General features: G+C 36.1%; 1 protein-coding gene across 1 annotated transcript in view; it reads right to left on the reverse strand.

Annotated features, from left to right (window-relative positions):
• The window catches only part of Cals (calsyntenin 1), a 24,115-nt gene continuing 7,012 nt past the window's right edge, over positions 1-17,103 (reverse strand). Inside the window, exons 6-12 of the mRNA XM_017136854.3 lie at positions 9,560-10,609; positions 9,442-9,496; positions 2,218-2,772; positions 2,071-2,154; positions 1,871-2,001; positions 838-961; positions 1-778 (exon numbers count right to left, since the gene is read on the reverse strand). Coding sequence (XP_016992343.2) covers positions 711-778; positions 838-961; positions 1,871-2,001; positions 2,071-2,154; positions 2,218-2,772; positions 9,442-9,496; positions 9,560-10,609 — 2,067 coding nt within the window. The 3' untranslated portion in view covers positions 1-710. The remainder of the gene's footprint in view (positions 779-837; positions 962-1,870; positions 2,002-2,070; positions 2,155-2,217; positions 2,773-9,441; positions 9,497-9,559; positions 10,610-17,103) is intronic.

The raw sequence follows: 17,103 nt of genomic DNA on the forward strand, positions 1-17,103 counted from the left end.
TGAACAAATAAAAAGTATGTTTTTAATAGTACATTTCCAAGTTCACAAATTTAGAGCTTATATGGTCGATTTAAAAATAAAATGTTTACATATTTCGATATGTCTCTTAATCTAAGTTTTAAACTTGTAAAATAATAAATCAATAACAACTTCTGCTTTATTAAGTAACTCAAATGATTTGGCTATTTCGATTCCTTTTGGAATATTCCGTAATCATTAATTAAGCTTAAATTATGGGGACGGAGAAACCTCCTTCTATGCATTAGCGACAGAATGCAGTTGAAGTTTGTTTGTGTGCATGTTACATTCTTAAGTGAAGGTTGACAAACAATAAATTAAATTAGGTCTTATTTATATATATTTGTATGCCTATATGCTTTTATTATGGATCTAGCGACGCTGGTTATATAATAATTGTACTATACCTTAGCTATAATTTGTGTTCGCGCTAATATTACATGTACATGCAAATATGTATTACGCACGTCCACTGACTTAGTTTTTACAATCATACAATTGCAACATAAACATTTTTCGCAAAATCATATTTAAATGCGCGTCTTTACAATTATGTGTGCATGCATATATGCGGACTCTCATTTGAACTGATTTAACTGTTGGATAATTGTTGATTTAGTAGTTTATATTTTAAAAGCACATTTACATATTTTAGTTCCAGTTTTGAGAAAAAATTCATGACATTACGTAATTCACTGTTGGAAAATATTGGTGTTATCCCATTCAAGCTGATTGATGTGAGCAAATCCGTCCTTTAAAGCTGATAAAAATAATCCTTATTACAAAAAGTAATGGTATATTTTTTAAAAAGTACTTTACCTTCTTCGTCTTCAGAGTCCGAATTTTCTGATTCTGAACTATCCTCAGATACAGCATCTGTTTGCATTGGATTTATAGTTATAGTCAAAGCTGAATCATCCCAAACTAAGCCATCATCAACAATCTAAAAATTAAATATTCATATTAATTTATTAATTTCTTTAATATAATAGAATGAAGTTCCATAAACAAGACTAAACATTTTTATACCCGGTACTCGTAGAGTAAAAGGGTATATTGTATTCTTGCAAAAGTATGTAACAGGGAGAAGCAGGCGTTTCCGAACCCATAAAGTATATATATTCTTGATCAAGGTTACTAGCCGAGTCGATCTAACCATGTCCGTCTGTCCGTCTGTCTGTCTGTATGAACGCAGAGATCTCGGAAACTACAAAAGCTAGAAGGTTGAGATTTTCCACACATATTCTTAAGCTTTCTACGCAGCGCAAGTTTATTTCATCCGAGCGCTACGCCCCCTTTAACGCCCACTAAAAAAGATGTGTCTGGCGCCCACACCTTTAAAGATTTCTGAGAAGTATAAATGCAATTTTGTTGTGTATATTTATACCTATCGAAATATAGAAGACATTTTTAAAATCGGACCATTCATTTTTTTTTTCTGGGGAACACGTTAAAAAAATTTTTTAAATCTTAATTTGTTTTTTTTTTTTTTAAGAAAATAAAACCTAATTTTTTTTTAATTTTTTTTTTTTAAGTGGAGGTTTTAGAGAAATTAATGCAAAAGACACGAAGTCAATCGGATTACTACAACCGGAGATTCAGATTTTCAATGAGAGTGTACTTTTTCCAAAATTCACGTTTTTTGGCAAACTAAAAAGATAAAAAAAAAAAAAATTTTTTTCGGCCAAATCCTGATACACGTGTTTACTTATTTTTTGAACGCGTAAAAAAAGTTTCAGGCAAATCAAAAATGTGAAATTTTTTTTTTGGCCAAATTCGTTTGGTTTGTAAAAGAACCGCCCATATACTCTGCTATGACTATTGGGATTTGTGGGATTATAAATATACTTACTTTTGGACAAGGTTGGTGGCGATCTGTATACTTTTGGTTGTTTTTTAATCGTGCAATCGAAACACCACAAAGCAAAACAGCCAAAAAAACACTCACAAGAACTATAAGCATTGTAAGGTGGGAGCCTTCAGCTAAAAAATATTTGAGTACATTATTATAAAAATGCTTTAAAAATGTGTTTCAAATTCATTTCCATTTACCTTTATGCACGAAAGAATGAACGTGAGATTTCGGTTCTTGCACATCATTTGTGTGCAATTGAGAATAGGAATATACCTTAGAATCTGCAGCACAAAGAAAAAGATTTAATATTTTATGTTTAATATTACGAACGTATCGAAACCCACCAGTTGCCTGATTGTCATTGTCACTTATCGAACCAGTATTTAGGTGATAAGTGGTTTCAGTGTTCGTATTTCCGATTGCATTTACGTTGGATAAAGACGACGAAGGTGGTATATTGGTCGACTTGAACAATGTCTGCTTGGGATGCAATACTGTGAGTGTGAGTGTATACTCAGCGCTTTTGTACTGAGAGCTTAGCTGAGCACAAGAAAGCTTAAAGACTCGATTTAGATAATAAGCTGGTTTCTTATTACTGTAGACAAGGGATCTTAACACATTTAGGTAATTAAGAATGGTATCCTTTCCTATCATTTCCACCCCATCTTTATTTATATTGGTTTTTATATCCATGCTAGATGATAATGATTCATCACCATCTATTTGAATGTCTTCATGATCCGGATTTAGAGAGGGAAATACCACAACACTGCAGGAGTCAAGATAATTTTTTCCTTCCATTTTTCCACTGTTCTTAGATAGCGAGTCAATGTAAATTTTGTCCAATATGTGTACGCCAAGTTTAATTTCCTGATAGGACACTAATTTATTTGAAGTTCCTGGAAAAAATTGATAAATAATATATAATAATAATATTGATACAAATTAATCGCACAGACAAAAGAATAAAAAATTAGCGCTGAGAAGCAATAAGGTAAAAATTGAACTTTTAAACGCGTTAATCCTAAAACCAAAAAAAACAAATGTAAAAACAAAATGGAAATCTGATCATTTTTTGTTGAGATGCATTGAACACCGCAAAACGCCTTTTCTTTAAGTTTTCCAGCAATCGCACTCCCACTGATATAGCAGCCGATAGTATCGGCTTTAAATTATATCATCTTCCGCCTCTCTCCCGTCGCATCGTCAACAACATCAGCCGGAGCTGTTGTTGTCCACTTTCTGCGACATTCGCCGTCCGCCAAGCTCTAACATCGGCGCGCTCCTCGGAGTTGCGCTCTCATCATCTTCCGCCTCTCTCCCGTCGCATCATCAACAACATCAGCCGGAGCTGTTGTTGTCCGCTTTCTGCGACATTCGCCGTCCGCCAAGCTCTAACATCGGCGCGCTCCTCGGAGTTGCGCTCTCATCATCTTCCGCCTCTTTCCCGTCGCATCGTCAACAACATCAGCTGGAGCTGTTGCTGTCCGCTTTGTGCGACTTTCGCCATCCGCCAAGCTCTAACATCGGCGCGCTCCTCGGAGTTGCGCCCTCATCATCTTCCGCCTCTCTCCCGTCGCATCGTCAACAACATCAGCCGGAGCTGTTGTTGTCCGCTTTGTGCGACATTCTCCGTCCGCCAAGCTCTAATATCGGCGCGCTCCTTGGAGTTGCGCTCTCATTATATTCCGCCTCTCTCCCGTCGCATCGTCAACAACATCAGCCGGAGCTGTTGTTGTCCGCTTTCTGCGACATTCGCCGTCCGCCAAGCTCTAACATCGGCGCGCTCCTCGGATTTTTTTCCGGTGCTCTCTGGAGTTGCTCTCCCCATCAACAACTACAATGGGCTGTGGCAGCTGGAGGGGGCTCTCGCGCACTATTAACAGGAGCGGATTCACCTGCGTGCAGTCATATTCAGAATGCTAATAATGACCGCCCACGAAATATTGGGAGTGATGATCACCAGCCTATTCGTATCCGCACAACTACTTTACTGAAGGTTCTTATTAATAATTCTAATACTTATGATAAGATCCCAGCAAGGCCTCTTATGGATTCGGGCCATGACGCTGGACCAAGTATTGATAGCATGACCAGGGATGACCGTACATGCACAAATAATATAACTTTCAATATTTATTTTCAAAATGTCGGTGGTATGCGTACAAAAGCTCCATCGCTTTTCTTGGCAACGTCTCAATGCGATCATGACGTCATCATTTTTGTTGAAACCTGGCTCAACATGGATTTCTTTGATAATGAATTCTTCGATACGAATCTTTACCATGTATTCCGTAAGGATCGTGATGCCGTTAAAACAAGATGCTCCAGAGGTGGCGGCGTTTTAATTGCTGTGCGGCGTGGACTTCGTTGCACTGCTATTCGTCTCCAGAATGAGGATTCTCTGCTCGATCAAATCTGTGTATCTCTCTCTGGTCCTACAGAAACAATTTTCCTGACAGTCTCATATATACCCCCTAGCAGCAGTTTTGATCTTTATAAAGCGCACGTTGATAACATTGCCCACCTACACCAGGAGCTGGAGGAGGGCCAGTACATATGTGTTTTGGGCGACTTCAACCTATCTTCGCTCGTGTGGGCTCATGATTCAGAGTCCTCAGCAATGGTTCCCAGTAACTTGCATCTTCCCTACGAAATCTTAGTCATTGATGAGCTTCTTAGTATGGCATTAGTCCAGATTAACCATGTATTTAATAATTTAAATAAGCTTCTAGACTTAATTTTTGTACATCCTGATTTAAGCATTAATTTATGTTGCAGCGATAATCCACTTGCCGCGTGTGATGCTCATCACAAGCCTTTGTTAATCTCTATTACTTGTTATATTTTTCGCCCAATTAATTCTCGCTTGCCTTTTACTTATATTAATTCTAGCAGTTTAGATTCTATCCGTAACGATATTTCTAATATTAGATGGGCGGAGGTCCTCTCGCATGCAGATGTGAATACAAGCTATGAAGTTTTTTTATCTTTTCTCTCTACTATTGTGGGCAGATATACTAAAACTAGGGTTCAAAGTTGTTACAGACTGCCATGGTACACGCAAGGACTAAAGAAATATAAAAACCTTAGAAATAAATTCTATAAGCGCTACTTAGAAAGCGGTGATGCTGGTGACTTTGACCGTTACAAACAGCATAAGCGTGAGTTTGAGTTCCTCAATAAATTCTTATACAACCAATATATTGCTGATATAGAGCGTAAATTAACTACCAATCCTAAATCATTCTGGCACTTTATCAATTCTAAACGAACATCTTCTTACTTTCCTTCCCATATGTCATTTGAAGATCATTCAGCCTCCTCGGATATTGGGGTCGCTAATCTATTTGCTAAGTTCTTTGCATCTAACTTTGAGCCGGGCTCGCTGTGGAATGACGAAGATTCGCTCAATGCCATTCCTACTATGTTAAATATTGGTTGCTTAGATGTCACCGATTCTGACTGCCATCTGGCGGCTGAATGCTTTAATGAGTCAGCAAAATTAGATTGTGATGGCCTTTCTCCATTTATTTTGAAAAATTGTATAGGTGTTCTTTGTGAGCCCCTTAAAATCATCTTTAATTTATCTCTTTCCACTGGTGTTTTTACGCATAGATGGAAACTGGCCACTGTTACTCCTATATTCAAGTCGGGTGCAAAAAACATTGTTTCAAATTATAGGCCAATTGCAAAGCTCAGCAATGTCTCAAAAATGTTCGAACGAATTGTAGCCAAGCAGCTAACTTTTCTTGTTGGTCGGATCATCAGTCCTAACCAACATGGTTTTATGCCTCGACGGTCTACTACCACAAACTTAGCTACGTTCAATCATTTTTGCACCCACTCGTTTCTCAGTCATCATCAAGTTGATGTGGTCTACACCGATTTCGCTAAAGCATTTGATAAAGTCTCCCATAATGCTTTATTAGCTAAACTGCAGAAAATGGGATTTCACTCACTATTACTTAGCTGGTTCAAATCTTATTTAGATGATCGGATTTACAGAGTTGAATGCAATGCTGTTTACTCTAACTCATATGTTGCAACTTCTGGCCTTCCTCAGGGAAGTGCTTTGGGTCCGTTGCTGTTCATCGTCTTCATAAATGATATTAGCTATTGCATAAAGAACTCGGAATTTCTGTTGTTCGCTGACGATCTTAAAATATTTAGAGCTGTGAATTGTATCTCCGATAGTGACCTTCTTCAAAATGACCTAGAAAGGGTGGGAAATTGGTGTTCTCGTAATAATTTGCCTCTCAATTTATCAAAATGTTTCTTCGTTAGGTACAGTAAACGAATAATTAATATCCTTTTCTCGTATTCCATTGACTCCCATATTCTGTCCCTGAGAAATGAATCCCTGGACCTAGGAGTCATGTTTGACAGTAAATTTATGTTCATTGAACATATTAACTATATTATTCCCAAGGCCTACGCTATGTATGGGTTTGTAAAAAGAAATGCCGCGCAATTTAAAGATCCCTACACGAAGCTAAGCTTATATTCAGCCTTCATTAGGTCAAAACTGGAATATGCCTCGTTCATCTGGAACCCGACGGGTACTATTCACATAAATCGGCTTGAGCGTGTACAGAAACAGTTTCTACGTTTTGCCCTTCTAGCTTTAAATTTCAATGACCCGGTCCCGTCCTATTCTGCCAAATGTCGGCTTGTTCACCTTTCTTCCCTAGAAGATCGGAGAACTACCAGTTCATTAGTTTTCATATGTGATTTGCTGACCTCTGAAATCGACTGCCCTGCACTGCTGGGCAGCATAGGGTTATCGGTGCCTGGTAGATCGTTAAGAACGTTTGAACCATTTTTTGTACCGGCTTACAGAGCCAATTATGCCCACAATGAGCCGTTGTGTAGAGCCCTGCATTTTTATAATAAGTTGCCATCTCACATGCGGTTGGATCCATGCTCCCCCAGAGATTTAATCAAGAAAAACTTGTATAATTATTTTGCCTCACTTAGTATTTAATTTAGTATTAGTTAGTAGCCAGTTAAGGTTTTTTACTGTTGGCGAATAAAGAAATAAATAAATAAATAAAAATTAGTGGACGTTATTCAAATGACACAAAACTGAACTTTGTGAAATTTCCACGAAGCAGTTCTAGTTTTCCATGATAATTAAGTGCTCCTGAGTACAAAAATTTAAAAATCCCAAAATGTTCGCGATTTCTCTGAAGAAAAAGCAATTCTGAGAATTAAATCTAATATTAATTACACAGGCCGACAAAATGTTACATGGGTTGGTGTCCAGGCCTGCCACCATTTTATTTCGATAAGTGAGGCTTTTCTAAGCATAAGTTGCCACTACGCCTATAGTCCATCAGCTCTGGTATTTGCGGTATCTTTAATTTAAGAAAATCACAAATTTTCTTCGTCTTTTGGGATATATCTTCAAGAGTGGTCAACCAATTTTGGAAATCTTTTCGGAATTAAATAGTTACATGTCTGTTTTATACGGTCGTTTTGGAAAATTCAATTGAACTCAACCACAAGAGGAGGTGGGCGCATTCAAAATTTTAAAGTCACAGCAAAGTTTAAAAATCTTCATTTATGAACAGCGTTTAAAAATTAAATAAAAATATTTTCTTCAACAATGCATTTTTGATCCAAAGACACCTTGTGTCCTTACTGTTTAGGACACTCATCAGGTTTTTGTGAATTGTTTTGGAATTTTTAAAATTGTTTTTCTTACTTCCTTCACAGTGACGATTCACAAACAGTGCCCAAACCTGTCACAATTTTAAATCACATATTTCTAAACGATCTAAGTAGTTTTGCTTTGAATATAAGCACATGAGCGTAGCCTACTAATCTTTGGGGGCTGAAATGCCTGAAGTGTTATCCCCCTCCAGCTTTTAACTTACGCCCATGTATAAATATTTTTAAAGCAAGGGTCACTTGTGCTCAAAAATAGTTATGCGTTACGTAAAATAGTGACAGGTTTGGGCACTGTTTGTGAATCGTCACTGTGAAGGAAGTAAGAAAAACAATTTTAAAAATTCCAAAACAATTCACAAAAACCTGATGAGTGTCCTAAACAGTAAGGACACAAGGTGTCTTTGGATCAAAAATGCATTGTTTAAGAAAATATTTTTATTTAATTTTTGAACGCTGTTCACAAATGAAGATTTTTAAACTTTGCTGTGACTTTAAAATTTTGAATGCGCCCACCTCCTCTTGTGGTTGAGTTAAATTGAATTTTCCAAAACGACCGTATAAAACAGACATGTAACTATTTAATTCCGAAAAGATTTCCAAAATTGGTTGACCACTCTTGAAGATATATCCCAAAAGACGAAGAAAATTTGTGATTTTCTTAAATTAAAGATACCGCAAATACCAGAGCTGATGGACTATAGGCGTAGTGGCAACTTATGCTTAGAAAAGCCTCATTTATCGAAATAAAATGGTGGCAGGCCTGGACACCGACCCATGTCACATTTTGTCGGCCTGTGTTATTCATTGAATCTATTGTTCATTGTATGCATAAAGCATTTTCATGAGGATATTTTATTGGATTTCTTATACTAATAAAACCGAATTTTTGATTTTATTATCTACTCCTAAATGTTGTCAAATTTTGAATAAGTCAGGGCAACCTCTAGAACTAAGAAATTAAAAATGTTCAGTGAACATACATACATAGAGAAGCATACATGTTTACTCGCGTTCTATAGAATGCCTTGACTTATTTAAAATTTGACAACATTTAGGAGCATATGATTAAATCAAAAAAGCGGTTTTATTCGTTTAATAAATCCAATAAAATGTCCTCATTAAATCGCTTTAAACCGAAATTAAAGCATACAATGAACAATAGATTTAACGTATAATTAAAATTGGTTCCATTTAAGATTTAATTCTCAGATTTGTTTTTTCATCAGAGAAATCTTCAACACTTTGGGATTTTCTACTTTGGAGTCGAATTCCAAAGACATGGGCAATGGTTCACAATGGGGACAATTTTTTAGGAATGCCCTGATGTATAGAGTAGATTTTAGCGAAAATAATTAAGGTAAGTCCAATTATATAGGCCACATAATTCGAAATGTCAGCAGACATCGGGTTTTTTTATTTTTAGCTATACCGCGGAACCTGTAGGTGATGGGACATACACACAAAAAAAAAACTTGGTAAAATCAACTGTAATAATTGTCAAACAGGCCCCAACCAGAAAAATAGTCAATTCTACTAAGTAAATAGTCATTTCACAACAACAAAATACACACAATTAGCAAAGACACAAACCCAAAGCAAAAACAAAATACACGTAACTATTTTAATAGTTACGTAACTATCTTTGTTGGTCAATTTTACCACGCAAATTTTTTTGTGTGTAAGTTAGTATGGGACTTCTACTCAGAAGCATCATGGAAAACTAGATATGGTTTGTGGTAGTTATTGGCTGTGTACCTGTGTAATATACAAATAATCGCAAAGTTAGCTAATTTTTTGATGATATAGACCCTATCCTCATTAAATCCTATTTAAAGCACTTCCCAGTTCAGCTTTAATTTTCTTTTTCCTTATAATAACTGCGATCAACTTACCAGATATTGTTATTTTAATGGAATCCGATTGTGGATCTTGATCAGAGGTCTCCAGCTGTAAGATTGATTTGAATTTTGTAATAGTATCTGTCAAAGAGGCATTAATATATTCATTTACCGACGCTGAACCGACATCAATATCGATGCCGAGTGGTGCTACCGGTTCGTTAACCATAATATAAGTCTCAATTGGCGGCAAGCGAAGAGAACTTGCATTACTACATGTCAGAGCTGTACGCACTTCTATGTTTCGTCGTCCTACTGTGGGGTTTTGTTTAATATTGATATATTGTATTTTACGCATCAATTGTTCAATATCGTGTTTAGTTTGGGCTTCAATATAGATTTCGTTTAGTTGAATGTTGGATTGAATCTGCGCGCCTACGGAGTCCGTATTCTTATTTTTTGTTGGCGATTGGTTAGGGGATAACAAGTGCTCAGCACATGTGGTTCCACATTTAATGTCTTCAGTCGTCAAAACACCATTGAGGGTTACTTTAACCTCAGAAATATCTCCATTAAAGCCATGTTTCAATCTATTTTCCAAACTTTGGTAACAAGCACCGATAGCTAAAGATGTATTTACTCCATGTGCCGCGTGTAAGGGCCAATCGTCAATTACCTCCGGGTTGCTATGACGATCCTCAATAGAATTTTCAAAACGTACGCCATCAATAAATAAATCAACCTTGGCCGGGTCTTCAACATTAACAACATAATGATGCCATTCGTTGTCGCATACCTCAGGTATTTTCCAACGCCATTCAGCCGGACTAAAGATATTTAGATCACCTTCGTTAAAGTTTTTTCTTAATAAAAGAATAAGCCGACAATTGCGAACAAACAAAGCCATATGGTGTCGGTTCATTTTATGGTCGTCAGCGCTACAGACAATATGCTCTTTAACATGTTTATTAGTCACACCTTGACTATTATGTCGAAACATGGTAAGAATGCTAAATGCACGTGTTGAAAAATCGTAGTGGTCGACAACAGTGTCAGGAACCACTACTCCTGTGGACCCATCAAAGTGAAATATAGGTTCTACACCCTCGTCATAGCTCAGCTCTTTAGTCCATTCTGCTCCATGTGGCAAAAGGTCTTTCATTTTTTGGCTTGAAGTGCAATTTGATATGTCCCGATCGCATCCAAATGAGATGTGTTTAGTCTAAAAATACATTAAATCAAAAAAGTAAATCTAGGCACTGTATTACAATTAGATTGCAATTAAAATCGTTTGATTAAGCTTATCATAAATAGTACAAATTCTACCGTTGTGTCCCAAATTGATTGCGATCCATTTATTACGATATTCTAACACTGTTTGTGAGTATTTTAAAACTAAACCAAACATTAAAAATAATTGCTCTTTGGACATTCTTCGTTTTTAAGACATATAAAAAAACCAAGACTTTCGCACGCGACACCAATAGAAGTGACTTTTTTGACTTTCTGCTTAAATTTCGATTGTAACGAAACGTGAAGGAATAATTTAATGCAGTTAATTTCATAGTGTTCCTTGTTCTTTTTTCTTTAAAATGTATTTGGTTTGAATTCAAAATATTAAGTGGTTAATTTTTTATTGGCATCGAAGTGACTGTTGCACGCTACATGTCGCATGCGACAGTTTTTTCCGTCATTTTCTTAGGTGGTTTTTCTGCAACCTTAACGTCAAAAAAACCGTTTAGGAGCAACTTTAAAAATACCGAAAAATACCAAAATATTACTTTTTTGTTCATATAACAGGTATTGTCCTGTAAAATTGTCCAAGGATACTCAAATTACTTATGTGTCATTGCGTTTCTTACATTCAAATGTGAAAACCAATCAAATTTTTTTTTTAAATCAAAACAAAAACTCCCTATGCATTTTACGGGCTAGCTTCACGCTTTGACTTAGAAATGCATCTATTAAATTATACGTCCTGGTATCCAAATAGTAATATTTTGATCAGGTGTTTCCAAACCAGAAAAAAACAAGAAAGGAAGCTAGCTTCGGCCAGCCGAAGCTTATATACCCTTGCAGATCATTCCTATTAATTAACAAATCGCAAAAATGTTCAATTTTCTAATATTTCTCATTAATTTTCCGATCGTTCCTATGGCAGCTATATGATATAGTCGTCCGATTTTGATCAAATTAAAATTGAAATTCGGAAATATTTAAAAAGAGTCATATCCTAGAGTAGAAGATAATACAATAAAAATCAAATAAACTAGAATTTATTTCCTATTACTTTTCCATTAATTTTCCGATCGTTCCTATGGCAGCTATATGATATAGTAGTCCGATTTTTTAAATAATTAATTCGAAATTCAGAAATATTTAAAAATAACATCCCCAAAAGTAGAAGGTAATATTTCAAAAAACACCGAAGCTAGAATTTTTTAAAGTTTTTTTTTTCCGATCCTTCCTATGGGAGCTATAAGATATAGTTGTCCGATCCGGTCGGCTCCGACATATATACTACCTGCAATAGAAAGAAGACTTTTGCGAAAGTTTCGTTCCGATAGCTCAAAAACTGAGAGACTAAATTGCGTAGAAACAGACAGACGGACAGACGGACGGACAGACGGACAGACGGACAGACGGACAGACGGACATGGCTAGATCGACTCGTCTTGTGATGCTGATCAAGAATATATATACTTTATGGGGTCGGAAACGTCTCCTTCACTGCGTTGCAAACTTCTGACTGAAATCATAATACCCTCTGCAAGGGTATAAACATTGGCCACCTCTCTTTTGCTTCAAATGACTCTCTCTGCTCTCTCGCTCTGCTTCTGCCCACGTTTTTTTTGTGAGAGCTGCGAACAGCCGAAGCATACAAAAAACAAAAACAACGTGCTGCCAAAAAGGCCCCCAGCAACCCCCGCAACCCTCATATGTACATTAGGGTGGACTTTTTTTGTATGAAATTTCCAAGGCCATGCTCTCACCCCTTCATATATAGCCTTTTTGTATCCTTAATCCATAAAAGAAAGAAAAAGTAAAAAATAATTCCCCTGTGTGCAACGGCTTTAAAGTTTTTCAGATTCATCTAGATACAGTTTATACTTTAACAGTATTTTAAACAGTATCTTATAGTCTAGTCACACTATGTGGGGTAACCTATCGAGTGAGCCAGTAACCCGATTACTCCAGAAAAGTGTTTCCACTGGGTTAACTCCAAATATCGAGTAATGACATCTAAGGGGGATTCCCTAAACTGTTGAATTGCTGAATTGTTGAATTTTGGTCAGCTGTTAATCAGCTGTTCCATACAAAGTCAACTTTCAGAAATTTCAGCAATTCAACAGCCTCGAGGCTGCTGAAAATTTTGTTGAATTGCTGAAAAGCCAGAGTTGTCACCTTTTTTTAAAAGTCGTGGCAACTCTGTAACATTTTAGTATCACCAGTACACATTATTTATTTTAAAATCAACTTAGAAAGCATATTTGTGGTTCTTTTTACCTTGGTAACACTTTTAGACAGTAACTAGCAATAATAAATCAAATTTTACATGCTTTAAGTTCCGTGAAACTTTTCAACAAATAACAGCTGTTTGAAAATTCAACAGGAACCATTTTGGGTCGTTCCCTTAGTTGCTGAAATTTTTTGTTGAATTTTCAACAATTCAGCAATTTAACAGTTTAGGGAATCCCCCTCTAGTGTTTGTTGTTTGTTTTGTTTATTTGACTAGGGATGAACCTTCAACGATAGGAAATTAATACAAAATATACTGAAAAATAAAAAAAAATACTCCGAAATACCAAAGAAAAAAGGACCTCACTTTTGCCCACATCTAGTTCCCTATACACAGCCTATGTAAAAACAAGAGAGAACGCTATAGTCGGGTTGTTGTCCCGACTATCTAATACCCGTCACTCAGCTAAAGGGAGTGCGAACGCTGTGTCGGGTTGGTGTCCCGACTAATAATCGTAACTCAGCTAAAGGGAGTGCGAGGGAGATAGATATATAATTTTTGATTGCGTATAACTTTTTAATGAATGGTCCGATTTGAAAAATGTCTTCTACATTTCGATAGGTATAAATATACACAACAAAATTGCATTTATACTTCTCGGAAATCGTTAAAGATGTGGGCGCAGGACCCATTTTAAAATCGTTAGTGGGCGATTGTGGGCGTTAGAGGGGGCGTGGCGCTCGGCTAAAATAAACTTGCGCTGCGTAGGAAGCCAAAGAATATGTGTGGGAAATCTCAACCTTCTAGCTTTTGTAGTTTCTGAGATCTCAGCGTTCATACAGACGGACAGACGGACAGACAGACAGACGGACAGACGGACAGACGGACAGACGGACATGGCTAGATCGACTCGGCTAGTGACCCTGATCAAGAATATATATACTTTATGGGGTCGGAAACGCTTCCTTCTGGCTGTTACATACTTTTGCACGAATCTAGTATACCCTTTTACTCTACGAGTAACGGGTATAAAAACAGGGGTATGTCAATAACCCCATAACTCCATAGCTCCACCCCAGTGTAAATAGACTATTAATCACTTTCCCGAGCTTTTTAACAAAGAATGAAGTCGTTGATAAAATTTGAGTCCCTGGGAGACAAAAACAACTTAAAAATATAATTTTAACAATAATAACGATAATCAATGACTTTTAAAGTAAAACTTATAACTGTTACGGTCCATAAAAAATAATAGTCAATATCGTTGTAACCTAAGCCAGCATCTCTTTGACCATAATTTGTATTGGCGAAAAGTGATAGTTAATCTACAAAATTGTAATATAGAATATCTATTTTATTGTGAGTCACAAAAAAAAAACAAAGGAAGAGAACAACGATGAGAAAATCGTTAGTGAGCGATTGTGGGCGTTAGAAGGGGCGTGGCGCTCGGCTGAAATAAACTTGCGCTGCGTAGGAGGCCCAAAAATATGTGTGGAAAATGTCAACCTTCTAGCTTTAGTAGTTTCCAAGATCTCAGCGTTCATACGGACGGACAGACAGACGGACATGGCTATATCGACTCGGCTAGTGACCCTGATCAAGAATATATATACTTTATGGGGTCGGAAATGCTTCCTTCTACCTGTTACATACTTTTGCACGAATACAATATACCCTTTTACTCTACGAGTAACGGATATAATAATGCTCACTTACAGAACGTTACATTAACTTCCCTAACTGTTATTTTGAGACACTTTCATGTGTTTCTCATCTAGTTGGTTAAAGACACCTAACAAAGTAAAACAAAACAAATTGTCTTTGCTTTTCTGATCAGAGTCTATAGGGTAATTCCACGTGAAACATGACAGGCTAATTTGGGTCAAATCTCAGAATCAATCGAAACTTTTTTTTCGATAGAGGTTTGAAATATACGGATCGGTATTTTTTTTTTAATTCTTACCGTTTATTTTTAAAAAATATTTTTCTAATATAGCTCCGATTTTTAAATTATGCAGCACTTGAGACTCGTTTGAGTTATTTAAATATTTGGTATGCAACTTTTTTATAAGATGTCCCTTATATCTTTCAGAAAAATATTTTTAATTTTTAAATTAGGTATTTTTTAAAAGAATTTTAAAGTAAAAAAATTCTGTACGCCGGAATTCACGCGATGTCCGTATTTCGAATTGCGGTACGAGTACCGGTGAGCGCGAATATTGCTTTCCCTTTCTTACACCTTGCGCTGTTGTTGCTTGATGCAAAGTTACAATAATTTTATTTTACCACTTCGTTAAGAATTGATGAGGCAATACAATATGGCGTGTATTCCGGCGTGTATTAATTTTAAATTCCCTTAAAAAATACCTAATTTACAAATTTTTTAAAAAGATATTAGATATTATTAAGATATTAAGATGTCCCACAAAGTTGCATACCAAATATTTAAATATCTCAAACGAGTCTCAAGTGCTGCAGAACTTAAAAATCGGAGCTTAATAAGAAAAATATTTTTTTTTAAATAAACTGTAAGATTAAAAAAAAACAAGAAAGAAAGCTAGCTTCAGCCAGCCGAAGCTTATATACCCTTGCAGATCATTCCTATTAACTTACAAATAGCAAAAACTTTTAATTTCGTATTATTTTGACATTATTTTTTCTATCCTTCCCTATGGCAGCAATATAATATAGTCGTCCGCTTCTTGTTAAATTTAATTCGAAATTCGGAAATATTCGAAAAATACATATACTACAGTAGAAGATAATACAATAAAAACCAACGTAGCCATAATTTGTTTCCATTTAATTTCCCATTAATTTTTCGATCGTTCCTATGGCAGCTATGATAAAGTCGTCCGATTTTGATCAAATTAAAATTGGAATTCGGAAATATTTAAAAAGAGTTATTTCCTAGAGTAGAAGAGAATACAATAAAAACCAAAAAGGCTAAAATTTATTTCCTATTACTTTCCCATTAGTTTTCCGTTTGTTCCTATGGCAGCTATACGATATAGTCGTCCGATTTTTTTAAACATTAAATTAGAAATTCAGAAATATTTAAAAAATAATATCCCCAAGAGTTGAAGGTAAGAGCTATAAGATATAGTTGTCCGATCCGGTCGGTTCCGACTTATATACTACCTGCAATAGAAAGAAGACTTTTGGGAAAGTTTCAAGCCGATAGCTCCAAAACTGAGAGAATAGTTTGCGTAGAAACGGACAGACATTGACAGTATGACAACATGAACAACATACATAAGACAGTATGAACGCTGAGATCTCGGAAACTACAAAAGCTAGAAGGTTGAGATTTTCCACACATATTCTTAGGCTTCCTACGAGCGCCACGTCTGGCGGCCACACCTTTAAAGATTTCCGAGAAGTATAAATGCAATTTTGTTGTGTATCAAAATGTAGAAGACATTTTTTAAATCGGACCATTCATTATAAGGTTATACGCAATCAAAACAAGAAAGGAAGCTAGCTTCGGCCAGCCGAAGCTTATATACCCTTGCATATCATTCCTATTAATTAACAAATCGCAAAAATGTTCAATTTTCTAATATTTCTCATTAACTTTCCGATCGTTCCTATGGCAGCTATATGATATAGTCGTCCGATTTTATCAAATTAAAATTGAAATTCGGAAATATATAAAAAGAGTCATATCCTAGAGTAGAAGATAATACAATAAAAATCAAAGAAACTAGAATTTATTTCCTATTACTTTTCCATTAATTTTCCGATCGTTTCTATGGCAGCTATATGATATAGTAGCCCGATTTATTAAATAATTAATTCAAAATTTAGAAATATTTAAAAAATAATATTCCCAAGAGTAGAAGGTAATATTTTAAAAAACACCGAAGCTAGAATTTTTTTAACGTTTTTTTTTCGATCCTTCCTATGGGAACTATAAGATATAGTTGTCCGATCCGGTCGGTTCCGACTTATATACTACCTGCAATAGAAAGAAGACTTTTGGGAAGTTTCAAGCCGATAGCGTCAAAACAGAGAGACTAGTTTGCGTAGAAACGGACGGACAGACGGACCGACGGACAGGCGGACAGACGGACATGGCTAGATCGACTCGTCTAGTGATGCTGATCAAGAATACTTTATGGGGTCGGATTGATTCTGAGATTTGACCCAATTAGCCTGTCACGTTTCACGTGGAATTACCCTATAGGGTAACAAGAAAGGAAGCTAGCTTCGGCCAGCCGAAGCTTATATACCCTTGCAGATAAAGTAAGTAC

This window comes from Drosophila takahashii, chromosome 4, assembly GCF_030179915.1.
Source record: "Drosophila takahashii strain IR98-3 E-12201 chromosome 4, DtakHiC1v2, whole genome shotgun sequence".
NCBI lineage: Eukaryota > Metazoa > Arthropoda > Insecta > Diptera > Drosophilidae > Drosophila > Drosophila takahashii.